Source organism: Panthera onca, chromosome D2 (genome assembly GCF_046562875.1).
Source record: "Panthera onca isolate mPanOnc1 chromosome D2, mPanOnc1 haplotype 2, whole genome shotgun sequence".
Lineage (NCBI taxonomy): Eukaryota > Metazoa > Chordata > Mammalia > Carnivora > Felidae > Panthera > Panthera onca.
Window position 1 is genome coordinate 7,632,978 of NC_138349.1, and position 27,600 is coordinate 7,660,577.

The following is a 27,600-nucleotide window of genomic DNA, read 5'->3' on the forward strand; positions in this document are numbered from 1 at the left end:
GATGTGATTGCTTTAGTCACTACCCTGCAGAAGAACGTTCTGAGGAAGCAGGATTATGGCCAGAGATGAGCTCTGCCATTTTCTGTCTGAGCAAGTTCCTCATTAAGTAAAGACCTGAATTGTCTTTTTATTCAGATGGGCCCCTGAAGCCCCAGTTTGATTTCCAGCTTTTGCCTTCTCTACGGAGGATCTGGTGCCAAAACCTTGTCTTGTGACCCAAGGAGTATCACAGAGACCAGGCCCTGCCCTGGGGTAGGCTTAGGAGTAGAGGCGTCACGGAGAAATAGAGTATTTTCTGCAAACACCAGCCAAGGCCTTGGCTTCAGTATGCACACTGAGTGTCGTATGAACCTTGAGGCTAGGAGTCCCCAGGGCCTGGCGGGCCTCACCGCATGGTGACTGGCTGGCCCATCCTTCCTGCAGTGGTGCAGAGGGTTTGACGGAGTGGGAAGGCTGGCTGCAGAGTGGCATATACCAGCAGGAATTTCATCATGTACCAGGTGTACTTGGGATAAATCGGCTCTGGCCACCTGGAGCCCAGACGGGAGCTTGGTGTCGGGCTCAGGGAAACCTGAGCCTGGTCAGGGTATGCCTGGGCCTGACGTCCCGGGAAGCTGTCGGGAGAGCGGTGAATGAGGTCCCAGAGAGGGCAGGGACAGGGCGGCTCGGAGGCTTTTGGAAGCAGGTGCTCATGGCAGGCTCAGGGCCTCCCTGCCGACTCCCAGCGCTTGCTCAGTCCAGGAGCCGGGCCGCAGAGCAGAGAGGGCCGCACCCGCGTCCTGTGCCCATCCCGTGTCAGGGGAGACGGGGACACAGTCCCACCAAGACACTGCTGTGTGGAGGGAGGGGTCCCAGTGCAAAAGTGGGGTGCAGGAAGCAGAAGAAGGGGGTGCTGCATTACCAGGTCGTGCATTTTCACGCACTCGGTGAGCAAGCAGGAGTGGGGCTCGCTGAGAACAGGGGACGTGGCGATGTTCCTTCAAGTGGTGTGAGATCTGGGTGCGAATGATCGCTGCCCACCTGTGCCCCGTGCCCCGCGAGGAGCCTTTGCCGAGTGTTCGTACTGCCTGCAAGGCCTTGTGGAGAACAGCACGGGTGGGGAGGGTGCCCTTTGCCTGGGGCGGTCAGGGAGGGTGGCCGAGGAGGCCGTGCGGCGGGAGTGAAGCGGGGAGCCTGTCGTGGCAAGACTCGAGGTGGCATTGGGAGGGCCAGTGTCCCACGGGCTTGGCTCGTGTGGGCCTGGCGGCTGCAGGGAGAGGGATGGCGGGTTTCATTCCGGTTGCCGTGAGAGGTCATTGGAGGTTTGTAAGCAGAGGAGCAGCATCGGCTGGCCTCCGTGGGTTCTGGGTGGAGAACGGACGATGGGCCCACGGCACAGGCTGGGGACGGGTTAGGAGGCTGGTTCGGTCTAACAGCGGAGGGCAGCGGTGGCAGTTCCGCGGTCCCGTTCCACGTGTGTGCTCCCCGGCCTGGCCAATGAGCGGCCGTAGCCAACGGGGATGAATCCTTGCTGAGCGAATGAACGGGTGAGCGAGGGCCCGGGAGCCCCCGTGTGCTGGCGCAGTGGTTTCCCTCTGCGTCTGTGGGCTGGCCACGCCGGCCGAGTGGGAGGAAAAGCCCCGTGAGCCGTGCTCCGCTGACAGGTCAGCGGGCTGGCTCACTGGCTCGCTTCCTGTCGTCTGGAAACCCCAAGCCGTCCTCCTTGGCATCTGTGCGGCAATGCAGCAGGCGGGCTGCTCGAGGGTCCTTGCTCTCTTCTGCTTTCCCCGGCCCCATCCCACTTTGGTTTTCTGTGCGCCGCCCGCCCGGCTCGCTTTGCCACCTGCCTCCCCAACCCGGCCACGGGGCGGGGGCTGTGGTTCCCCAGCAGGTGTTTGCTTTGTGCCAGGGTGCCCCTGTAGCGTTGGAGTTTTTCTCCCTCGGCAGGCGAGGCCCCTGGCACAGCCAAGCCCGACTTCCCTCTGTGAACCCTCCCCCCGGGAGCGGAGCCTGCCTGGTGGCCATGGGCTGCACGCTTGGGTGTCGGGGGCGGCACTGCCCAGAGGCCGGGCTCTTGGGTCTTTGTCACCCACTCCCCTTTGGTGACTTCGGTGTGGGTTTTCAGCACGCGTCCTGCTGTGGGAGCCAAGTCATTTGGAAGACAGGCAGACACGGCCATCTGACTTTTTCCAGCTGTTTCCTGGTTGGCCGTAGACTGGATGGTTAAAGTCACTGTGGGATCCAGGAGGGCAGCCCGTCCTGAAAATCGGATTCTTGTTCTCAACCGAGGAGTGGGCACCGGAGAAGCCCTGCCCCGCCCCCTCTGCTTCTGGTCCTTGAGCACCGGCTCCGGTGTTTCCCACAGGACACCGGCCCCGACCTCGCGCGCCCCCGCACCCTTGGCCTGGGTCCTCTCCCCTCCGCTCCCACGCTCCCTGTCATGCGATGTTTCGTCTGTGTGACTCTGTCCTCCACGAAACGTGAGCTTCCTGAGGACCAGGGCGGGCGTCCTTCACCTCTGTGCCCCAGGCTGGCCGGGATGGCCCCTTAGTGACCTGAATGGATGAACACGTAGCTGACTGAGCGCAGAGGGCTCTGAACTGGGGAGCTGGGGACAGGCACTTGGCGCCCCTTTATCTGGGTGGGGCCAGGTCTTTCCTAGTCAGCTCCCTCTCAGCCTTGTGGCCCTTAAGGCACCAGGGCCTGGGTTCCTGCCCTCTTCTCAGCCTGGAAGCCTGCGTGTCCCTGTTGCTTGGGGCTCCTCCCAGAAGATGGAGTTCTCTTGGACGAGCCGACTCCTCTGGGGCCGAGAGCTTCTTTCCCCATCACGTGGTCAGTCCCCTCGTGCAGCCTGCGTGTGAATAATTTCCAGTACTTACGAGTGGGTGACGGGCGGAAGGAGGAGGGAAGGAGTCGTAGGAATGCTTGAGGCGGGGCCTTCTTTCTGGGGCCCCGGTGGGCACGGTCTCCTCCTCACCAGAGGTCAGAATAGGCCGCCTGACCCCCGCCGCAGCTGGCACAGGGGAGCCCGGAACGTTCCGTGCTCAGGTTACCGTGTAGCCGCGGAGCAGTGTCCCGTCTTGGGGTTCTCGTGGAGGCCCCAGTGGCCCGTTTCTCTCCCAGCGGCCGTGGCATTTTGTTGAGGGTGGGTGTGCGGTGTGAGGGGAGACGCACGATGCTCCCAGTGGAAAGGGAAGCCGTCGGAATACCGTGCCAAGGAGTCTGAAAGGCATAGCTCTTTGCTGTGACCAAATAACACCTTCGAGTTTCTGTTTCAGTTCAGAGAGGGTGCCCGGGGGGGGCCTCTTTGTTGCGGCAAAGCAGCTCGCACGGCGAAGGGCCACCCTCCTGAGGTTTACCTGATGCTTCTGTGTAGAGGAGGAAGAGCTGTTCTGGTGTCTCGGGGCGGGGAGGGGGGGTGGAGGGAAGGAGCCGAGGGTGACAGATGGGCCTGTGCTCCTCACTGGGGGCTCTTCCTGTCATCGAGAGGCCCCCTCTGCTCCCAGCCTGGGCTGTGGGGAGGCCTCTCTGCAGCCTGGCTTGGGGAACCGTGTGTATCACACCTCGTCTGTGTCACTCACACGGCCCAGTCCCCGAGCGTCAGAAGCCATGGGGCTTTCTTGTGTGTTTTTGAAGCCATTAACTTGACGGCCTCCGTAGCTCACTGGAGACTTTGGACGCGGAGTCCGGGTGTGATTATAGGCCGATGTTGCCTCTCGTAACACTTTTGTCCCCGTCCCCTAATCTGACGTTGGCAAGAGGCAGTTACCCCTTTAACTGTGACTTTAGCAAGGGATCAGTGCAGGGTCATGTGCAAACGTGCTTCTTATGACGCGAAGAGTGAATAGCTTTTCTGGTTGTTTTCAGCACACGCCAAAGAAGATGAGTCAAGGACCGACACTTTTCTCTTGTGGAATTATGGGTGAGTAACCAAGGTGGCCGTGAAGAGTGCTTCTCTAGTCCTTCCGCCAGGGCCTGAGTCCTCCAGGTGAGACGTTGGAAGCCCTTTCCGGACACGGACACGGGCGCAGAGAGCAGAGTGGGGACTCTGCCACCCCGTTCTGACCCCAGTGGTGCCGGAGTGGCGCCCGGGCTGCGGGGCCGAGTGAGTGGACGGGCGCTGGTGTGTGCTTTGCAAATGTCGTCTCCAACCGTAACGTTGAGTGTTTCTGTCTGGTTTTTAAGGTAACCACGTTCCTTTTTTTTTTTTTTTTTAATTCGGAAAACGTACCCCAGTGTAGAGTATAAGATAAAAATCTCTCCTAGCCCCCCAAAACCCAGTGATAACTCCTATTAATATTTTGGTGTGTTTTTATGTCCTGTGAGTTTTTTTACGTAGCCACGATGAACACCGGATTATATAAAATTAGATACGAAGAAGTTTTGCTTTTCTTTGTTTCACTGAGTCGTAGTTACCGTCATTCCCGCATCGCATTAAATTTATCGGTTCCACGCTGGTTTAAGGAGTCTGTAGTATTGAATTGTGTATCAATATGTATTTAACGTTGTGACTATTTCTTGGCTGTTGGGCGGCATGGTTGTTTTATTTGCCGTTGTGATTAACAGTGACTAAGCGTCGAAGTCTTTGTCTTTTTGTCTGCCTTCAGGATTATTCCTTAGGAGTTCCCAGGAGTGGAATAGAGAGGCCAGAAGGCAGGAACGTTTTTAAGGGTCTTGCTTCATATTGTTGACTTGCTTTCCAGAAAGGTTGTCTCAGTCCCCTGTGCCCATGGGAGTGTGAATTACTGTTTTTTTTACAAGGGGGCAGAGGGGATGACTGCATTGATTATATTGATTTTTTTTCTGTGCTCCCAATGACCGAGCACGATCCCTCCTTTCACCGTGTCTCCGTGACTCCTGCCCCCTGTGGGGACACCTTGCCACATGAGTTTCTGTGAGGTTTGCATTGAGGCAGAAACCAAGCCTCCGAGATAGGTGACCACTTCAGGCCTTCAGCCTTTGACTCTGTGCACAGGGTTTTTTCTTTTTCTTCTTTAGGCTCCGTCCCCGTAGGTGGGGTGACGAGGGTGGACAGTTAACAGTGAGCTCCAGGCTCCTGACTTTGCAGGGTCTCCGGGATTCTGCAGCAGCTTCGGTGTGGGGCGGGTGGGGATGCTCAGTTCACACCTGGGGAAACCAAGGCCTAGTGAGGTGACCAAGCTCCCTTGGCAGAGCTGGACCCAGGCTGGGGGAGAAGGGAGATTGGTTTTTTGTTTTTTTTTTTCCTTCAGTCATAAGCCACAGCCCTGTGGGAGAGCCCAGGTGGCCCTCTTCATGCTGCCACCTGGAGGAAATAGAAACAGGGAGATCACCTGGCCTCGGTTTACCCATGTGACACACTTCTGAAACCTGTCCCCCACATGGGGCTTGATTGAGCACCTCGTTGGTGGTTAACGGCTTTCAACAAACCCTCAGTCACTTAGCCACATGGCTCGGAAGCTTGCCTCACCGCCTGCTTCATGGGCTGGACTCAGTTGTGCTGTGGTTGAACTGCCTGCCTTTGTCCTGCCAGGAAGGAGAGAGAGGCACCTGGGCGCTCAGCCCCTCAGCCCCGCCTGGATTTCAGCTGTCAACTGGGCCAGGCTAGTACACGGGGCGGTGGAGACGTGGGTCTTTATTTCGAGGCCACTCGTACCTGACCTAGGCTGGTTCCAGGGCACTGCCAGGCAGCAGAGGAGCAGCCAGGCGCGGGGGTCTCCAGAGTCCTCCTGGCCTTCTCCTCGGCTGCTCTCTCTCCCACGTGCCCGTCTTTCTGTTGACCACCCCTCCTCGATTTGGGGAGACCCTGACCCATCTGAAGTGTGCATTCACGGTACATTTCAGGGACGTGTTCCGTTAGATGTTTATTGAGTACCTACTAAGTGTCAGGCACTTGGCACAGAGATAGAGTAAGTCTGCCCCTGCCCTGGGCAGGGGAAGGGGGCTTCTGTCTAGTGGAGTCTGGAGGAACAGGGAATTCAGCCCATCTTCCTGAGCCTCGGTCCCCTCATCTTGCAGATTGTAGTTCTTGGTGAGATTTAAAGGGACAGCAGCACACAGGAGGTGTCGGCTCAGTCCCTCCCGCCCTCATCCCATTTCCGGGCACTCGTGCAGGTGGAGTGTCAGCAGTCTGAGGCCTCCCATGCCTGTGTGCGGGTGCTAGCTCAGGTGACCGCTCCTGCCCGCTTTAACCGGCGAATCGAGGTGTGGCCTCACCCTGCGACGTGAACTTGGTTGCGGGGGAGCATCCCAGGGAGTGAGATTTCACTTTAGGCCTGCCTGCTTTTTAATAGCACTCTGGGTCCAGCCGGACTTCTCAAGAGGGTTTTGAGCCTTTCCAGGGCTGGACAATACTCAGCCAAGACAAAATGTCCTGTTACTCTAATCACCGAACCCCCTGTCTGGCCCTGATCGGTGGACTTCTCCTGTGATTGCTGGGGACAGCTTGGCCCTGTGACTCAGGGCATTTCCCTCCTCCTGAGCCCCCATGCAAGGGTCCTAGCTGGAAGCCAGTGCGAGTTTGAGCTTCCTAAGCATTCTTAAGAAAACCCAGGCCAGGGCATTAGGGTGGGGAGTGGAGTGGCCTTTTTGCTTCCTCTTAAAAAACCACCCTTTCAAGTTGTTCAGCCTCCTCTGCACCCACTTAGATAAAATGCCTCACTAATATGATCAAGTGCTCGCAACAGTATGTGTTCTTTTTTTAAGTACTTTATGTTGTTGTGAGCTGACTTATGGGCGCCTCCCCAGCTTTCGCTCCCCCCCCCCACCCCCACCCCCCCACACCAAGTTTGGGAACTTGGTACAAAGAAGTGGTTTTGTGCTTGTCCAAGGCGGGGGAGAGAGAAGAGCAGGGCAGAGTGGAGCCAGGCCACCGCCCGGCCTGCTCTGCACCAGGGCCCCGTGCTCCTTACTAGGTTGTGAGCCCCGCCTGGTCCCGGAAGGGCTCCTCCTAGCAGAGACTGTGTTTTGCCCCATGGCTTCCCTTCTCACCTCCCGTACCGTCCCGAGGACACTTTCTTTGCTGAACTGGAATTTCCTCTGCGAGCGGCTTCTGTGGGGAAGAGCTGTGTACGTGCCCGGTTATTGTGTTCTCAACACAGGAAACCTTGGTCAGGTGGCAGCTTCGTGGGTGTGGGCCGCCTGCTGGTCAGCTGGCCTGGCAGGCGGGCCAGCCCTTGCTGCCGGCCATGACTTCCAGCGGGTGGAGAAAGGGGCTCGGCCGCCCCTGAGAGGATCGCCGTGTGCTTGGAGAGGTGGGGGCTCTACGCGAATCCTTCCAACACGGCTCCCCCCCAGGTCCTCTGTTGTTCGCTGTGGGAGATGCTTCTTCACGCTGACCCAGGGGCACACGTGTATCAGTTTAATCTTTTGGTGAAACAGGGCAAGTGGGATGAGAGCAGCCTCCATTCACCACCCTTGGCTAATTGCACCCATTAACTGAATCCTGTATTGCAGGGACAATGGACACTACATATTCCCTTTTCCTCACCGCTCAGGTGAGGAGAGGCCTGGAAATCAAATAATATGTGAGAAAGCGAACGCAATACCAATTATTGCAAAAAGGCCACTAGGAAAAGTCGTGTAAATACAAGTCAACCAACAGAGAACAAAACAATTCGTATGCTTAAAAAAAAAAAAATCGCAAGGAAACCCATAATTACTTTAGGAGTTATGGTAATAAATTATTTATTAATGTAAATTATTTCACAGGCAGAGAACATAGAGAAGCTTGAGCAGAAGGATCATGCATTATGTATAAAAGGGAATTGTAAAAATATGATAGCAGCCCTTACTTGTGCCACTCTGGTTCAGGTTTGTCAGCATTTTAATTATAAGCCCTTACTTTCTGTGTTTAATTACTCGGCTGTTAAAGTCTACTCTGTACATGAAAGGGTTGTTCCCGGGGGCACTCTCCGTGTTAATTTCTACAGGGTAAACCAGTTGGCTGTGCTGAGCCACGTGGGACTGGAAGATTCCACGTTGAGATTTGATAGCTTTTGGTCTTTTAACTCCACCACTGTTCGTTGCTGGAAGTGGAGTGGGATTGCACCTCGGGTGCAAAAGCCGGCACTCGGAGGTGGGGCATTTTAGATTTCCTAGAACCGGCAGAGGTCTGAGACGAAATGGACAGCGGTAATGGCACCTGAGTGGCTCAGGCCCGTTTCTGGTCTCTGCCGCTGCTTCTGTCTCTCTCAGAGGTAGCCATTTGGAATCCGATCATTGGACCAGAGCCTCCCATAAGAAACAGACGATCAACCAAAATCGGCTAGAGAGAGCTTCGTGTTCATTTTTTTAAATTTTTTTTTTTTTCAACGTTTTTTATTCATTTTTTTTGGGACAGAGAGAGACAGAGCATGAAGGGGGGAGGGGCAGAGAGAGAGGGAGACACAGAATCGGAAACAGGCTCCAGGCTCCGAGCCATCAGCCCAGAGCCTGACGCGGGGCTCGAACTCACGGACCGCGAGATCGTGACCTGGCTGAAGTCGGACGCTTAACCGACTGCGCCACCCAGGCGCCCCAGCTTCGTGTTCATTTTTAAAAGCACATCCATATATGACTATGCAGATGTATGATTTTTCTGAAGTTTGCTTTCTCTTTGTTATTGGTTTTTATTTATCATCGGTACACGGGTGAGTTTTCACTCCCTCAAATAGCTTCAGGTTTGTCCGTGCAGAGTGCTCTGAATGGTTCCTCGCACCATTTATTGGTTTCAGACGGTGTTTCTGGAATAAAGTACAGACCGGAAGTGGGTGCAAAGTGTGGTTGGCACATGACAGCTGTTCACGGTGACCAGTGAGAAGGGAGCCTCCCCGGCTGCCTTCTCGCCCAGGCTGGCCTGCCTTGGGGCAGGGAGGGGGCCCACAGTGGTGCCAGAGGACAGGGGAAGACAACTGCCAGGCTCACTGGGCACCACCCACCACGGTGCATTGCCAGGTAGGAAGGTGGTCAAGTTTGGGGCAGCCTGGCCCAACTGCAAGAGCACGGCCTGGGGATTGCAGACCCTGCCGTTGGCTCGCTGTGCGTCCGTGGTTGAGGCGTGATGCTCTTCTGAAGCTCCCTTTCTCCACCCGCAAGCCTGGGAATGCCACGGTGCCTCATGGTTGAGCTGTGTGCTTGGGATGTATGCTTACGTGCTCTCTCCGCCTCAGCAAAGGTCCCAGGGGGATGTTAGTTAACAATCAATATGCAGTTTGTTGAGTTCTCTGAATAGTTCTCCCCTGTGTAATGGCTCTCAGCTTTGCCGGGCGCATCAATTTAGAGATGAATCGCAAGCAGGTGCCCGTGTGCCATGCTGTTTATGTACCCACAACCAGGATGGGGATCTAAAGGAGATGATGGTTAAAAGTGACCTTTCTGTCCCTTCACAGTTTTTGTTGCCATTGGGAATCCTGGCTCCGTGCATATTTCTGAATGCCCCTGGAAGCCAGGGGTGGGGCTGGAGGTCTGGGTCAGAGCTGAATGGGCCATCACAGGGCCTCAGTGCTCCCTGCCCCATACAGACGGGTGCTCAGTCTGGTATGGTTTTTACCCCTCTGCACTGTCTTGTTTGGGGATCCCACCAAGCCTCTTTTTGTAAGAGCAGAGGCTTCCCAGAAGCTGCGGTGGCCGCCATGGGCCGTCCTACCCAGCTGGGGAGGGCAGGGCCCTGGTCGCCACTCTGAAGGGTACCAGCTGCCTCGCTTCTCCTAGAGCCCCTCAGGCCAGCCTTCTTGCTTCCCTTGATGGAGCTGCTGGAGTGTTCTCTCCAGCTGTCCTAATCCCTGTCCTCATGCCTTGGCCGAGGAGCTTGGTGTCCTGTGTCAGTGTGCCTGAACCCAAGATACAGCTGACATTTTATGATTCATCGCACTCAAGAGGGCACATCCAGAGGATGGGGCCCAGTCAGGCAAAGCCCAAGAACGTTTTCTTCCTGACACAGCCTTGAATTAAATCTGTCTCCATCCTGATGACACGGAGAAAGAGGCACTCCAGTTGGCAGGGGGCTCTAGAAGTTCGTTTGAAAATCAGCGACCCCATTGTGGGACCGTGCACGTCTCATTGGGGCATGTCTTCCCCCTGTGTTCTTTTTGTGGGACGGACTTAGTAACGCTGTCTTCAGAAGGACACCTCTCCAGTTTCCCATTGAAAGGGTTGGTGAGAACTTCTACCCCGAAATCAAGGGTAGAGTCCTTGCAGCCCCGAGGCTAAGTTAGCACAACCCAACCCACAGGGCTGGGGAGACAGCACATCGTCAGCACAAGCAGATAGGTGTGAAATCCAAGAATGAGTCAGCCAGTCTTGATCTGGCTGGAGGCCTGTTACCCAGGCCTGGGAGGCTACAAGAATCTTATATCTTGGGTCTCTGCTTCAGGTGCTTAACCTTTTCTAGAAACCACATTCTGCTGTGGTTATGTCACCATAAGGCAGCCTATAAAACACAGCACACAGATACCCGGGGCCGTAAATCTCCTCTATCTCTTGAACCCAAGAAGGCCATAGGCCCCTAAGAATCTGGGCCCTTGGGAATTTTCCTTCAAGTTCAAGGGTAGAAATGGAAACAAGAACATTTGAGGTCAAATGCTATTTGTGTTCCTCCGAGTGTTTTCTTTCTTTGAGCTCTAGATCTGCGTACCCAGCAGCCCTCTGCCCTCCTTAGTCTGGGCGTGGTTGGACTGGGGCCTTGTGAGTGGGGCTGGGGGACCTGGGGTTTTGTTCCCATGTGTGTGAGCATCGGCTGAGGTGGTGGTAGTCTTCCAGAAACTTCAGGCTCGGACATCAAGCCTCGGCTCTGAAAGACCCCGTGGAGGTCGCAGTGAGAGAACCGGATGGTTTGTATGCTTTTGTGTAAGTTTGTGTGGTTTGTCCTCCCGTCTCGAGGTAGAGCCTGGTGTGCGTTTACCTTACACACACACACACTCCCCTGTGAGTCATCCCCAACTTGTGAAGATGGCTCACCAGGGCACAGAGGAGCTTTAGATGCTGCTGAAGGTTGACGTAATGAGGACTGCATAGAGCGTATGTGGCTGGTGCCTTTGTGCTGTGCCCACATCCACCAGAGGCCCCGGCGTCAGCGTGTCCCAGGGAGAAGGTGAGAGGCCTCAGACTCTTCCCCTGGTTTCCCAGGCCTCTTCCAGCGGCTCTCCATCTCCATCCAGGACCTGCTGTGCAACTTGGGGCCCCCACCCCCTCCGGCGGGAAAGGGCCCTCTAAGTACTTGAAGGGTAAAAGTTTTCCTTGTCTGTAGTTCGACTTCCTGTCTGAAAACAAACAGCAGAACACCAACTTTTAATGGTGTTCTGAATTCAGATTTGTAGAGGCTGGACTGGCCAACCCTCTAGAAGCTTCCTGGGTATGGCTGCCACTCTGACAAAGGTGTTTGAGAACCCAGGTCCCCGAGTAGCCTGTAGGAGCAGTTCTCAGCAATTTTGCCACAAAATAACCTGAGGAACTTATTTAAAATTTTTTTTTAATTACTTATTTTTGAGAGAGAGAGACAGAGACAGACAGAGCGAGCAGGGGATGGGCCGAGAGAGAGGGAGACACAGAATCCGAAGCGGCTCCAGGCTCTGAGCTGTCAGCACAGAGCCCGACGCGGGGCTCGAACCCACCAACCGTGAGATCATGACCTGAGCCGAAGCCGGACGTAGAGGAGCAGACTCCTCCCCTCTAGAGATTGTTTCCTGAGAAAGGGACTGGGCCTAGGAATTGCACTGTAACACCCCAAGGGATGCTCCTGCAGGGGGTCCCAAGCCACACGGAGGAAATCCTGCCATAGAGCCTACAGGTTGCCACTCCGGCACTCCCAACAGTGCTTGGTGCCCAGTTGCCGGAGAGCTGAGCCTCAGCGGTAGGAGCAGAGCCCGCAGTGCCCTCGCGGGCCTTGTTCCAAGCAACTGTTTGGTTCTGAAAATAGCTCTGCGAGGGCATCACTGTCTGTCACTCTCATTTTACACATGAGGAAACTGAGGCCCTGAGAGATTAAGTAACTCTGCAGAGCTGAGACTCAAAACTCGTGTCCGTACCCTTCCCACCCTCCCAAGTGACCCCTGCTCAGTGGACTCCCCAGGTCCGTGGCCCTGGTCACTTTTGAAAGAGTTACAGTTGTTTGTGCAGAGTCATATTGAATGGAGGGGCGGGGGCATCCGGTGTCCTCTCCTCAGAGCCCTCCTGAGGTCCTTTTTGTACAGTGTGACGTCAGGGCCAGAAGCTCAGGGCGGTTTGCCATTAAAAAGTGGTTTCTATTCCTGTTTCTTTTGTCTGATGACCTGACCCAGCAAATCGCTTTATGTTCCTTGAGTGAAGGGGGAAAACACAAAGGCTAAACATAGCCTCCATTGTCTTTACTTTTCTTATGTTATACTTCTTCAAGCGATAAAAATAGTAACCGTTAAAATACTATCTGTCCCGGGGCGCCTGGGTGGCTCAGTCGGTTAAGCGTCCGACTTCGGCTCAGGTCATGATCTCACGGTCCGTGGGTTCGAGCCCCGCGTCGGGCTCTGTGCTGACAGCTCAGAGCCTGGAGCCCGTTTCAGATTCTGTGTCTCCCTCTCTCTCTGACCCTCCCCTGTTCATGCTCTGTCTCTCTCTGTCTCAAAAATAAATAAATATGAAAAAAAAATTTTTTTAAATACTATCTGTCCCTCAGACAGACCAGGTGGCCCCCTGGCTGCTGTTGAGGCACAGAAGCAGTGCTCCACGTTGGGCAGTGCGTGGTGTTTCCAGAGAATCCCAGACATCGTAGCGCTAACCAGACTCCTGGCCGCTTCCCATGCAGCTGTCCGCGGCCTCGGTAAAGTGGGAAGTTGAACGCGGAGCCCAGCCTGTACCTCCCTGACCAAGGATAAAAGACCACTGAGGCCAAGCGAACCCCCACAGCCGGCTCTGCCGCTTTCCGGCACACTGTCCGTTCCTTCCTGCACCCGCCGCCACCGGCTGAGGTCTGCGGTGTGCCGGGCTCCGTGCCGGGCCCTGGGCGGCCATGCTGGGTCTGTGCTTGACAGCCTGTGGCTCAGTGGAAGCAGGCACGTAAACAGATAATTAGGGTTCAGTCAACGTCTGGGCCGGAAGATCGAAAGTCAGACAGAGCTGTGGGCGCCTAGTGGCTAATACGGAGAAGGCATATCTACAGAGAAGGTGATGTGGAGTTGGCTCTTCTGGACTAGAAAGAGCCCCTTGCTGGAAGGATGAAGGCAGGAGGAGAAGAGTCCAGGCCTTTGCAAAGGCGCAAGGGCGTGAAAGAGCTGATGTTTGGCGGGGGGGGGGGGGGGGGGGGGAACCGTAGATTCATTGCAGACACATCGTGCTCACGTTTGACCGGTGGACCCAGTTAAGAACCGAGTCTTAATCATTTCAACGAGGAAATCTTACCGTTAGGGTCACAGAGGGTTACTCTTGAAACGGAGCGGAGTGGTTCCCCCAGGCAAACAGGAGCACGCCAGCGCTAGCCATCCGACCCGGTCCCCGCCGGGGATTCGAGAGGGACCCTGAACGCAGTTGGGGCACCTACCTCCTCTCACAGAAGTTCCCTGTGCCCATTCCTGAGGCTGCTTCACTAAACTCCCGCTTTATTAAGGGTAGCTGGTACGTAAGAACTACTCTCTGGGCTGTGTCCACAAACCAGGGGGAGGGTGCTTTACGGGCTCTTTCAGGGGTCCTTGAAGATGGTTTCGACTCTGCCTGCTTCTTGTCTGATGTCTGATGTCACAGGAAGTTCAGGGTGTCTAGAGCAGGGTGAACTGGGGAGACGGGGTCGGGATGCCAGGCTAAAACGTTTGCCTTCTTTCTGCAAGGCCATGCATGGGCAACTGCCTGGGGTCAGACCATGCTAGGCATGGGCCCCGAGAAGTTCTCTGGAGGCAGTGAGGAGGTGAGCCTGGAATGGGGAGGCCTGTGCATCCTGTCAGGATGCACCAAGATCACGAGGTGGCCATGGGGGAGGAATGGTGCTGTCAGATGAGAGGGACCGAATGTTCTGCTTAATTGACTCCCAAGTCCCCTTACTTCTCATGACTTCCCTGGAGATGGGAAAGTTCCAGCGCAGTGAAATTAAAATGGAATAGAAAGTAGTTTCCTCTGAGAATGGGATCAATTCTTTTTAATTTCACGGGTTTCCCAAGGCCTCGAACAGAAGCAGTCTGTGTTGAGCCTTGGGTTCCTTAAGCAGGGCTACTGTGGCTCCATGTTGGGGCCCCCGCTGCTCTGTGGCTGGGCTCCCTGGGTCCTTCCTCAGTTGGTCGCATTCCTGACCCACCTGATGCCTCCGGGCCCTGTCTCCAAAGAGAAGTTGGTGGCCAGTGTTATCGTAAGAGAACTCCCTAAAAGACCGAAGGAGCAAACCCAGAGGAGGCTGGGATCATAGGCCCTGGCCGTGACCCCGGGCCCACACCAGTGGGCTTGGTGGCCACATCCCCCTCACTTTTGGAAATAGATTTGTCCTTATAGAGAATGTAGCTATCTCTCATTCGACTGTGAACATTTTGGTTTATTTTCTCTTAATCTTCACAGATAACATACATATTTGACAAAATAGGAATCCTGCTATATCCATATGGTTTTTCTGCCCTGTTGTTTTCAGGTTTGGAATTACATCATTAGCATTCTCTGAAACGGTCCTGTTTTCATGCTCTGTCTTCCTCCCTGGTCGTTTATGTCACCAGCCCCGCCTGGAGGGCGTTTCAGTTGTGGCTCCGTTCCGCTGTCACTCGTGTCACTTTGCAGAACATCATGACACGCAAATCTTCACTTGGTTCTGAGGGTAACTCTTCTTTTTGCAAAGCAGATAACAGATAATTTTCCTTTATTATTAGTTTACTGATCTTTCAACTGCTAACAAATGTCAAATCGAAACTGGTTTAAAAGAATAGTGGCTGCTCCAGGGACAGTGGGCAGTGAAGACTTATTTCGAACAACATAAATGCTACTTGCACAAAGGCGATTGATTCATGGTGATAATTTGTCAGATTTAGTGAACGGGCCATGTATGGAGACTTGTCGTGCACCGGGGCCCAGGAGGATACGGAGAGGGACGTGAATTGAACATTTGGTGACTGGCCTGGTTTGGTCCCAACTGGTCTGGGCTTCTGGAAAATCTCTCCCCCGCATCTCCAGCTTCTGAGGCCCCCTTGTGGGAATGGCCTCTGGCCGGTTCCTCCCACGTCCCCTGCACAGGGTCCCAACCCCTTAGACGTGTCTCATAACTGTGGCAGGGCACCCTAGATGAGAGTGTCACATTTAGCCCTAATTTGGCTTATCTTGGGCACGTGAGCCTCCTTTTGGGCCTCACTGGTCAATTCCCTTTGAGCCTGTCCAGTAGCTACTGACACTTAGCCCAGGGTCTGTCCTTTGATGTCTCTCTGTGTCCTTTGAGAAGTGGCCTAAGTGGTGGGGATCTGGGCCTAGGGGTTGCACCCTGTGTGGTCCTTGCAGACTGGTGCACTGCTGTTGGTTTCACCGTGGTTTTCTGAGTGGATGGTCCACTCTGTACGACTCCTAAACTCGTGGAGGGCAGGGCCGATGTCGGGCTCCCTGTGGTTCCTTCCCCTCAGCGCTGCAGTGTAGTGAAAAGAACAGGGCTCTGGGTTGGGCCAGGCTGCGGTCATTTGTGTGGCCCCGGGCCGCTCACTCAACTTTCTCCAGCCTCTGTCTCCCCACTTGGGCAGTGATGGTGCACAGGGAGCCTTGTGGGTTACAGCGGCCAGGGGGATATCTGCTCCCCCGTGGGAGTAACTGACTGCAGTGCTGTGAGAATCGGTGAGCATCGAACCCCTAGCTGAATGTCATTTCAGGTTTTACGTCCGTCCTTCTACAGGCTGAACGACTCAAGCCGTAGTTTTCTGTATATTCCTGTGTGTACAGTTTATAAACGTGTGTCAAGAAAGCCAGAACCTTGCCAATATGTTGATCCCTGGAAGCACAACGTATTTCTTAACTCTGCTTTTGTGTTATGAACTTGAACACCAGAACTGTATCAGGTGTATTTGTGCCTGCCCTCCTAAAATTCTCAGCACAGTGCCTGATTCTATAGTAGAAAAACAACAAATAGGTCCTGAATATTTCACTAAAATAAAGGTTCAAGTGCAAAGTCAGCATTTCCTAGTTGGGGGGGGGGGTGGTGGGGAGGTAGCTTCTTTATTCATGTGTTCAAGCAGAGGCCTGAATATGTAAGTTTCAATTGTACCCTTAAGTCTGTGCAGCCCAAGACATGCTCCTACAGATTTTGACGGTTTAAAAAAAAAAAAAATTTAACGTTTATTTATTTTTGAGAGACAGAGCATGAGTGGGGGAGGGGCTGAGAGAGAGAGAGAGAGAGAGAGAGAGAGAGACAGAATCCGAAGCAGGCTCCAGGCTCTGAGCTGTCACCACAGAGCCTGACGCGGGGCTGGAACTCATGAACCGTGAGATCATGACCCGAGCTGAAGTCAGTGCTTAACCGACTGAGCCACCCAGGCACCCCCAGATTTTAACGGCTTTAAGTGTCCTCGATGCCGTGAGAAATCAGGTGAACACAAGGAGAGTGCTCTATGATTGGCGGCTATTGGTGATGACATTGATGTTGAAGAGCATGGTGGTGGAGGCATAAATCAATTTCCAGTTTCTATCGTCAGCAAGTATTCTCGAGATGGAATTCAGATGAACTAACCTGGCAGTACCCACCCTCCAATTCGACCTTGACCCTCCCGCTTAGCAAAAGACTCCTCTTTGGTCTTCTGCCAGGGCATTGAGTCCCAGCCCCAGAGCAGCCAAGCACTGGGAGAGACCGTAACAAACATACTGCCCTGACGCTGCAGGCCAGGGGAGGGGTGGGGCAGGTCGATTTCCCATCTATAAAATGGGAAGGCGTTTGGGTGAAAACTGTTGTTTTGGACTTTCCTGGGAGGCAGTATGGACTTTTGGGAAGGAAGCTATACCAGGAGGCCGGCGGGCAGTGGGGAGTGTGGTACGTGCATCTCAGGCTTGCTCTGCTCCTGATGCAAAACTCTGGGATTCCCGTCCCCTCTCCGAGCCTCAGTTTCTCGTCTACACAGTTAGAGCCTTCCTGGCTCTAGAACCCTGTTTAAGATGAACTCTTGGTGAGGAGGCAGAGGGCTGGCACGGAGGCCTTCTCAAATCCTGTTTTCTCTTTGTCATTTCTGAACCAGAAAATGACAGATGGCGAGACCTGGACAGGAAATGCCCTCTTCAGATCGAGCAGCCGAGCGCCAGCATCTGGGAGTGCCTGCCCGAGAAGTGTCAGGACGGCGCTCTGTGGCACCGGGAGGCAGCGACCGCCTGCGCGGTGACCAACCTGATCAAAGACCTCAGCCTCAGCGACCACAACGGGAACCCCTCAGCACCCCCCAGCAAACGCCAGTGCCGGTCACTGTCCTTCTCCGATGAAATGTCCAGCTGCCGGACATCGTGGAGGCCCTTGGGCTCTAAAGTCTGGACTCCGGTGGAGAAGAGACGCTGTTACAGCGGGGGCAGCGTCCAGCGCTATTCCAACGGCTTCAGCACCATGCAGAGAAGCTCTAGTTTCAGCCTCCCCTCCCGGGCCAATGCGCTCTCCTCGCCCTATGACCAGGCAGGGTTCCACCACCGCTTTGGAGGTCAGCCCTGCCAAGGGGCGCCGGGCTCGGCCACCTGTGGACAGGCGGGCGACATCTGGAGCCCTGACCCGACCCCCGTGGGAGGCGGCCGGCTCGACATGCAGCGGTCCTTCTCCTGCTCGCACGAGCAGTTTTCCTTTGCGGAGTACTGTCCACCCTCAGCCAACAGCACACCTGCCTCAACACCAGAGCTGGCCAGGCGCTCCAGCGGGCTGTCCCGAAGCCGCTCCCAGCCGTGCGTCCTTAACGACAAGAAGGTCGGCGTCAAGCGGCGGCGCCCAGAGGAGGTGCAGGAGCAGAGGCCTTCCCTAGACCTTGCTAAGATGGCGCAGGTAAGAGCCCCGGCCACACGGGAGGCCCCGCGGGAGTACCTGGGTGCTCGTGGGCGCCTCTGCTGCTCCTGGCCCATCCCAGGCAGATGCGTGGGGCCCAGCAGTGGGTTCTTCCCCTGTGTTTTAAAATCCTCTTCGAAGAACGATGATACCAAGTTCGGTTTTTAATTTTAGTGTCTTTAAAATCAGAAAAGTCAGAAATGCTCTTTCCCTGTGAGCACAGTGCTGGCGGTACAGGGGCAGGCAGATGGCGGGAGGCGAGGCGTTACGGGGGCAGGCCGTTGTCACCCGGCACTGGTGATCCCCTTCCGGCACCTCGCTGGAGCCTCTGCGCCTGAAACCCCGTCCCTGTAGCACAGGCCAGGACTCATTGTCCCTCGGATTAGGCTGGTCCTGGGGTCAGGACTGTGGGTAATGGTTTTAGAGGGTGAGGGATTAAACTGTCAACAACGTGAGACCATCAAGACGCTGTGATTGCTGTCCTCTGTGCCACCTCCGTCCGCCTCGCCGTTCACCGTAGGCGAGGCCTCTGGCCACATGTGCCCGCCCGTGCACTTTATCCTCTGTGTCTTGGAGCCCTGCCTCGTGCTAACACTGATCGCGGGTGTTGATTCGAACGAGATGAACTTGGGAGTTAATATTCTGTCTTTAGGGCAGTCTCTGAGCCTGAGTGCCCCCTGCGTCTGGTTCTTCCCGAGGAGGCCTGAGGTTGTGAGTTTGACAGTGAGGCCCGGGGAAGGATGGGTGGGGGGTGGGATGCAGTCTGTGTCCTGTGTCTAGGAGGTCCTGCGCTGCATGCCATGGTTTCCCCTTCCTCTTGTGTTGTTGTGGAAGCATCGGTCGCCGCTGGGTGTGAGGGGACCCAGACCGGCTGGCCTCGCTCATGCAGCCCGTGGCTACTTCTGGGCAGGCAGCCTCGTGGCGGCTCCTCTTGGACCTGACGGCCTTCCTTCAGTGCCCAGGGCTGCTTTTTCAGCCGGACCTCCTTTTGCTTTAGAGTAAAAATGCCGCTTCTGTCGGTGGCATTTCCTTCTCTTCTCTAGACCCCCTCCCAGCCTAGAGATACCTGCCCTCCCCTCCCCCGGCCCACAAAAAGAAGAGGGGCAGGTGTCTCAAGTCTTGAGCAGGCACCTTGCCCCAGAGTCCAGACTGTCTGGCTGTTGGCTCCAGAGCCCGGCCATGGCCCGGGGCAGCTGGAGGACAGGCTCGTGACAGACTCTGCCTCCCCCATGTTGGGGAAGAAACCTCCATCCTCTGCCCTCATTTTCCAGTTTCCATTTCTTCCATCGCTGCCCCCAGGTGTGTCCCTTTCTTTTTCCTAAGTCATGGACATGTTTTGCTTTACTAGCTAGACAACGGCCGAACACATTCATTAGTGTTGGACACGCGAGTGGAATTTTCCTTCTCTGGAGAAATTTAAATAGGTAAAGAGGCTGGAAAGGTGACAGATTTGGGTGACTTCTGAAGGAAACCCAGAGCCCTGAGTTCTGGGTGCGATAAATGGCTTCAGTGAAGTTTTTAATGTTGAGCTTATTTTATTACCTAATAAGCTAGATAGGTAATAAAAACAACTTACACGTGTTATTATATTTTACTAGCCACCAGTCGGAGTAACACCACTGGCGTCACTGGAGACGTTTCCCGTCCTCACTCGGGTAGAAACTGTTTGCAAATCTATTGCTCAGTGGGGCTGTGCCCAGATGTGTAGATTGCTTCATTGGCTCCAGGCAGGCCTCCAAGATCCCGGTGAGGCCGCCCTGATTCCTCCCGCCTTTCTCTAGCCAAGGCCTGGGTAGGGCAGAGTCCGGGGCAAGTGCAGAAGGGGCCCCTGGGAAGTGTGTGTGCCAGAAGGGGGCGACTGGAGCCCTGGGGTTGGACCCTGAGCCACCCCGACCAAGCCTCTAGAGCCCCGGCCAGTCCTGTCTCCACAGGGCTCTGCCTGCTTTGGCTCCCCCATTGTATAATTTATGGCCTCGCGAGGTGGGCCTTGCTTTTCCAGGAGCCTTTTAAAAGCCAGGCCTAGGGCAACTCCAGTGCCTTTGCAGAGAGCCCTGGATCCAGCCTGGAACGTGTAGGGTCCTCTGCCTGGGAACCCCAGGAGCTGAGCATGTCACTGGTATACAGACACCTGCCCCTGGCCAGGTGACAGCTGACGTGGGACCGCCCAGATACCAGCCCCCGTGAGCTGTGGCTTTCTCAGCATTTGTAACTGCTGGGGCAGGAGCAGGGGCTGCGCATCTATGGAAAGACAGGCCTGTAGCCAGGGTCGGCACTGCTCTGTTTCTCCAACCTAGATCTTGGACCCTTTTTTGTAGGTCTTGTGATCTTGGTTTGTAAATACTCACTTTCCTGGGGGCAGGGGGTTCTAACTGAGCATTTTTGTGAAGGAGCCCCTTTGTGTGCGTAGATCTGGGACCAGGTGTATGAGATTGTCACATCAAAGGTGCAGAGTGCCTTTCCGGTTAGACCCTCGGAGTACGGGGAGTTCTGAGAAACCCCGGCTTCCTGAGGCGCTGACTGGGGCCGGAGCCTTCCGGGCCCAGGGCACACCTCCCGGGGTGTGGGTGAGCATGCAGGAGCTTTTCTCTGGCCATCAGTCAGGGTGCCTGGAGCAAGGGTGGGGGGTACCCAGAGCCCCTGAAGCCTCGTCCATCCAGCCCCTCCTGAGGACACTGCCGTCCTTCTAGAACATGGTGTTCACTTTTGGATCTGCAGTTGGGGCCTGGGGGCACAGCGACAAATCAGAAGGCGTCCAGATGAGGGGCGGAAGGCTGGCAGCCCTGGGCAAATTACTTGACATCTCTGTGCAGCAAAGCACATCGTCCCCACAGCTGCTGTGGCTTCTGCCGGAAGAATAAGGGAAATAACGCATGTGTGCGCGTGGGTATAACGTGTCAACCTGTACGTGTGTGTCTGCGACGTGCAGATATATGTACGTGTGAACGTACGTGTGTGTCTGTATCTACTGGTAACACGTGTGTGTGTATCCTTGCCTGTGTGTACACGCACGACCTAGCGCCCCGGCTGGCACGCAGGGAGTGCGGACGGGTGCCCCTGGCGTTGCTGTTGCACATGTTGGGAGGGAAGGCGTGGGCTCGTTCTGGGCGACTCCAGAGGCAGAACTGGGACGGGGGTGATGGCCCCAGGAGGCACACTCAGTCCCTTGTGAGGACTCCCTTTTTTCTCTATTTGCCCATCTCTTTCCTTCTGTGTTTCCCTTCCCTTTTCTGCCCTTGCCATTTACTTCTCCTTCTTTGTTCCTCTTCCTGCCTCGTCCTTTCCTTTTGAGAACGGGGAGGAGGCCTGCCCTGCCGCTCAGCTCGGCCCGCGGTGAGCTCCGTGCTCGGAGCCGAGGGTCATGAAGCGGTGTCGGATTCGGAACCACCTCCGCCAGAGGAGGTTGGCCACGTGTGAGCGTTTTGTGTCACGTCTGCAGCCCGTGGGACTAGGTAGACATGGTCTTGGGAGCTCACCGGATGCCCCGCCCTGCCCCTGGCCAGCACCCCTGGGCACAGCTGGCCGGCAGTGGCCGATGCCTCTCGGGCAGTGAGGCCGGACCGCGGTGGGTCGGGGGGGGGTCAGCGATTGCCTTCAGACCTGTCCGCCTTTGCTCACATCTTGTTAAAACCTCAGCGCCCAGCGCACGGACGGGGATGCCGAGCGAGGCTGCAGGCGGCTCCTGCAGCGGGAGGGGGGAGGCTGCAGCGAGGAGGGTCCCCACTGGGAGAACCGGCTCGAGGACCCGGCCCAGGGAGGCCCGCCCCGCCCCGGAATTGGCATCGTAGCCACGCGGCTCCCAGAGCAGCTGCCCGAAGGCGGCCCGGAGTGTCAGTCGCGCCCGCCCCTGCCCGGGTCACATGGTGCTGACCTCCCGCTCGGCTTTCCCCACGTGACCCCTTCTGCCCGGTGTTCTGTGTGAATGTGTGCCATTGAGAGCAGGGCCCGGCCTGAGCATCGGAGTTGTTTATCAGCGGGACTTTTGCCGACGTGTTTATTAGTTATCGCTTCTTGGAGACTTGGCGTGGCTGGCAAGCGTCGGTTGACTCCCAGCGAGACCTGCGCCGTGCGTGGCCATTTAGGCCTGGATCGCATGCGTGGGAGCCAAGGTTTCAGGGGGAAAAAAAAAAAAGCCACAATTAAAAAGAGGTACCCGCCGAATGCCGTGCCCCTGGGTGTCCCAGTCCTTGCTGTATTTTTGACTCCAAGCTGGTCAGCCTGCAGGAGCAACAAATTGTATTTCTCAACAGTGCTTCAAACAGAAGCGAGGCATTTGTGAGGAGGGGTCGGGATGCTGAAACAGAGGTTTGATTGATCGCAGCTGCCCACACACTGAGTCCTCAAACCTCCTGGAGCAAGCCCCAGAACAGGCAGCAACTGTTGTGTTAGCAGATGTTTGAGGGGCCCAGAAAGCTGGCCGGGGGCAGCGTGGGGCAGGGGAGAAGCACGAGGTAGCAACTGTGCCGAGCACTGATCCAGGACGAGTCTGGGAGTCGAGTCCAGGCGAGCGGGGTTGGCTGGGGCCCTGGGGGCTCGGAAGGGCAGGGGGCTGTGGCCCGAAGCCGCCGGAGGGGAATCACAGATGCTCATCAGTAACTCGTGGCTCTTTGTTGGCACGGTGTCCCTGGGTCAGCCTTCCACGGTCCACCCTGCTTGCCAGCGGGGGTTGCCTTTAGCAGGGGAGCGGCCCTCCTCAGCCCCCGTGTGGGGTGGCCCTTCGCACTACTGGCTGCGTGACCTTCCCGCTCAGGCAGCCCCGGCAGCCACAGCCAGCCGTGCTTTTCCTTGGCAGAGTCCCTGGGCTCAGGCCTGGCTCGTCCGAGCCTTTGTGGCCGCCTCCTGCCTGCACTGCCCCCGGCTGGCCACTCTGCCGGGTTTAGTTGCCCGCAGTCTTGCACCCTTAGACCTCTCCTGCTGGCCTGGGGAACCGTGCGGATGGCAAATAGGGGAATTCAGAGATGCATCGCCCTTTACAACACAGAACGCAGGCAGGCATGAGGAGCTGGTGAAGGGCAGTCAACGGAAAGCCCGGGATTTCTAATTGGCACGAAACAAATGCTAAATAAAAGTAAAGGCAAAACGCACTGTGGGTGCATGGGAGTACTTGCCTCTGATGAGGAACCAGTCAGGATGGGCTCGAACAAAGGAAGAGAGTCTTTAAGACTTGGACCATCAGAGGGGTGGATGGCACGGGGTGGCGGCAGGGGGCACCGGGTGGTGGCAGGGGGCACGGATCCAGCACGTCGATTCTGTGCTCTTGATGGACACTGCTAAGCAGTAGCGTGTTTTCTGCTTGAACTTTGAGGAGGTCTTAGACTCCTCCCCTCCGGGATCCTGGCAGCCGCTGCTAATTGACTGCCCTCTGTCCATCCCCTCACCTGAGGGCGAGGCCTCCAGAGTCCGGGGAGAGTCAGCCACTTGCCCAGAGCCGCGTGGTTCCTTAGGACACTGGGGAGGCCGGAACCGGGGCCTCCTGACTCTGCGTTCTGTGCTCTTCCTGCTGCTGAGATTCATCCGACACGCGGACGGCCCGGCTGGCCTTTCCAGGTAGCCGACCCTGGCGAGACCTAGAGGGCGCGGACAGAGTCAGAAAGGGGCTCAGTTTCCCTCGCTGCCACTTTTGAGCCGTGCGCCCTGGGGCAGGTCACCCCTCTGTAGCCTCCATTTCCTTGTCTGTAAAATGGGAACAGCACTTCCTGTTTCTCCCCGGGGTGGGGCGGCGTCCCGTGGCGTGGGTCCCGCCAGCGGCTGGCCCTTGGAGGAACGTCAGAGCCGCACCCTGCGGCCCATCTCCTGCCGCTCTGCTTCCGGGCAGTCAGCCGCTCCCGGGGGAGGGCGTCAGCGGGAGGCCAGGGTCCTGCCAGCGGGAGAGCAGGGAGGGCCGAGCCAGAGGCTAGTTGGAGCTCTCTCTGGGGTTTCTTCCCTGTCAAAAACGGGCACGTCAGCAATAGCGCGGCACCCCTGACGGGGGTTCTCACGCTTCAAGGAAACCCCCGTTCAGACTCTCGGATCGCTCCTTGCCGTCCCCGGCTGCCACCACCAGGTTGCATAAGCAACCCGCTTAAGGTCACTCGGATCGGGGCCGAGTGTTGACACAATAGCTTTGATCTCCCGGGAAAAGAAAAATAGAAGGAGTTCAGCTGGGGACATGCCAGGGAGGCAGCTTTTAGTGGCACTTGGTGATTTTCCATGCTTTCGTTGTGAGCCTCTCCGAGCCGGGAGGTGTCTTAGAAGATGTGAGGCAACACAGTTCTGGGGTGCCCAGGGTTTTCTGGAAGGCCTCTGCTTTGGAAGCCGGTTGGGCCTCTGAGCCCTTCGAGCCCCCCCCTGATGTGCTCAGAGCACCCTCAGGTGCCAGGCCCTGCTCTGGTCCTGGGCTCAGGGGCCTGTGAGCTGGGGGCCCGGCCCTCCGGAGGCCAGCATGCCTGAGTCCCGCTTCGTGGAAGCCAGAGTGGGAAGGGTCTGCGGGCTGGGTGACCCTTGCCTCTCTGGTTCAACTCCAAGGGCCCACAGAGGAGGGTTTAGAGAAACCCCGTGTTGCCCAGCCTGCTGAAGAAGACGCAGACCGTGGGCCAAGACATGGGGAGACAGAGGGCTGGTGGAGAGCAGAGCCTTGGCCTTTCCCGTGGGGTGGGCTCAAGCCTCATCCTGGCGACTTAAATTTACTTGACCCCTTGGCACCTGGTCCCCATCGTCAAGGTTGGGGCAGCAGCCCCTTCGGTCATGGTGCACTGGCAGCACTGAATGAGTTCGTTAGCATGAAATGCTCCTGTGTGCTCGGGGTCAGCCCTTAGTAAGAGTCGGTCGTCATTGCTGCTATTGGTGGTCACATTTTAGGAGGAGAGAGAGAGACTGGTCAGAAGGAAGGAACTGCCCCGTTCATTGAGCGTGAGCTGTGGTCTCTGGGGAGATTCTTTGTTTCTGCAGTTCTGAGGTCCTCAGCCGTATCTCTGCTCCCCAGAAGAGGGCCTGGAGCCCGGAGGCCCATGTGGCTTGTCTGAGGGCCTGAGTTGAGTTGTTGAGTTGCCTCGTTGGGGTTTGGACCTAGGGTTCTGTGACTCCAATGCCAGGGTTTCGCCCTGCTGCCACATGGTAGATGCTTCCCGTATCACAGGGGCGACCGAGTGTGCCTGTCATTGGAACATAGCTGCGTTTGGGGTCAGAAGACGTGAGTTGAGACTCAGTCCTGCACCTGGCTATGTTGTGGCCGGGAGCCAGCTGTCCTGCTTCTCTGAGCCCCGGGTTTCTGACCACGTTCACCGCTGCCCAAGCATGGTCTGCATGGACTGCAGCTTCCTGGGCCTCTCCCCAGAGTCTGAATGGTGGGTCCGGGCCAGGGCCCCGGTGCCAGAGTGTTTCAGAAGCTCCCCAAGTAAGTGGGGTTTGGGAGCAATGGAGGTGGGCTCAGGTCCAGCCTGGTGCCCCTGCAGAGGCCAGGGGTGGGCTCATCTCAGGTGGAGACAGCACTGGGAGTCAAGGCCCCTCAGTCAGGAGATACTGGGTTGGCCTGGGTTGGGAAAGGGGTGACCTGGAGAAGGGATTCGAGAGCCTGGTTTTGTGCCTTCCAAGTCATCGGATGGGCCCCTGCTGAGTCCCTGTGCCAGCAGAAGAGTGGCATCCCTACCTGACAGTCGACCTTCCTGAGCACCAAAGAGGGCTTGGGGTTGACTTAGGCTAAGCTGGGGACATAGCTGCCTTAGAACTGACGGGAAAAACATCTAACGTGTAGCACCGGACATTTGTTTTTTGTTTCGTTTTGTTTTTGTGTTTAAAAAAAAAATTTTTTTAATGTTTATTTTTGAGACAGAGAGAGCATGAACGGGGGAGGGTGAGAGAGAGAGGGAGACCTAGAATCTAAAGCAGGCTCCAGGTTCCGAGCTGTCAGCACAGAGCCCGCCGCGGGGTTCGAACCCACGAACCCTGTGTGAGATCATGACCTGAGCCGAAGTCGGAAGCTCAACCGACCGAGCCACCCAGGTGCCCCTAGCACTGGACGTTTGTAAGGCAGATCCTTATGTGTGGATTCTTAAAGGTGGGTTCCGAGTCCCTGCTCACCATTCCAGAGTGAATGACCAGGAACCAAGTGTGACTGTTTATGCCTTGTCCAGATGCCGCATGTGTCTGGTGTCTCTGGACCGTGGTAACCCTTGAAAGAGGCCGGGCTTCCAGAGTGTTCTCACAGCCCATCAGAATCAGCCTCCTGGCGGAAATAAGCCACAAGGCAGCCCTGGAAGAGCTCAGGAGTGACATGGGGTTGGGAGGCCCCCGGGAGAAGCACAGGTGCAAAGGTCGGAGTTAGGAAGGGACAGGGAGGGGGCCCAGCATAGGGAGCCCCAACTCTGAAGTCATCCGGCTTTTATTCTGAGTGCAGGGGGAGCATCAGAGAGTTTTAAGCAGGGGAGACAGTACCCCGGGGAAAGCTCCTTCTGGCTGGGGTGGGCAGCAAAAACTGAGAGCTATGGGGAGATAAGAGGCCGTGGGCGGGGGCAGTGGACGTACTGATTTATGTCAGAGGCTCAAAATGTTTTGGAGCTGGTACAACAGGACTGGCCAATGGGTTAATCTTGTCATTAGCGTCCAAGTCCCGAGTCCGAGACCTCACCAGGTAGAGAATCCATTGCCTCAACCCTAAAGACTGCTTCCTTTAAACTACTGTGTTCAGTGGGTGCTGGTTCTAAGTCCTTCCTGTTATCTAACCTTCAGCCCTCACTTAGCCAGCATCACCTGTTCTCAGTAAAAGTGAAGTCTGGTCGATCACCGTGATTCATTTGGTTTTCACAAGCATCCTTGGAACCATCCCACCCCCCAAATCCTTGTGTATCAGTGCTTTGCCAGCCCAGGCCATCCTTCCCTGCTATGGAAATTCAGTCCCACCCCTTTCCAGCTACCCCTGTCCCCAGACCCCTGACTCCTGTGCCAAAGTTTCTCAGTCCTTGTCCACTTGATAGCGGGTGCCGTCTGGACTTGGGCTGGAGAAGGCCAGGGGCAGCTCGGGGCCACGGGAGGGTTCTCGTACAGTCTCGAGTGCCTGTCACGCTGGATCTCCCTCAGCTGGGCCACATCTGCTCTGTTTACAGCGGCTGGGGCAGCCGCTTTGGAAAATGTGGGGCCTGCCATGGCCTCTGAGAATCTACCAACAGAGCCTGTAGTCCCAGCCCAGCCCAGAAGGATGCGGCGGAAGGGGGCGCTTGACGGACCTGGAGGGATCTTGACATTCCCTGCCCTATTCCTGCTTCCTTATTGGGGACGTTGCGGTAACGCCTCCTGGGAAGGGGCTCCAAGCCCTCAGCGAGCCTGGGTGGCTGAGAGAGCCCCGGGGAGGGCTGGCGACCGAGGCGCGACGAGGCGTCACTGAGATGGACGTGTGCTTCGTGAGGAGCCAGGCCCAGAGCTAACACATCTGACACCTGCCTGTGCTTTTGCCTGGTGCACGCCACTGGCTTTCGTGGGGTCGGCCCAGGACGGAAGCTTAAGTTCGCCCCTTTTGTCTTTTGCAACACACACCCCTCCGTTGTCCCAAGCACTCCAGCGACGTAGACCCTCCCCTGTGGACGCGGGCCGTTTGTTTATTTATGACGTTTCTGCAGTATCGGTGCCCTGAACGACTGCTCCTTCTCCCAGCTTCAGGCCACAGTTTGAGAAGTAAGGAAAGCAAACGCCGCATCGGGGGGCAGACCCTTTGCTGCAGCCCCCGCGTCGGTGGGAACTTGGTCTGAGCGGACTCGGTTGCAGTGGGTGGCGATCGCCTG

General features: G+C 56.3%; 1 protein-coding gene across 1 annotated transcript in view; it reads left to right on the plus strand.

Annotated features, from left to right (window-relative positions):
• FAM53B (family with sequence similarity 53 member B) overlaps nt 1-27,600 on the plus strand; it is a 73,074-nt gene that overhangs the window by 3,740 nt on the left and 41,734 nt on the right. The window contains exons 2-3 of the mRNA XM_078434934.2: nt 3,847-3,901; nt 17,076-17,854. Of these exons, the coding sequence (XP_078291060.1) occupies nt 3,847-3,901; nt 17,076-17,854 (834 nt within the window). The remainder of the gene's footprint in view (nt 1-3,846; nt 3,902-17,075; nt 17,855-27,600) is intronic.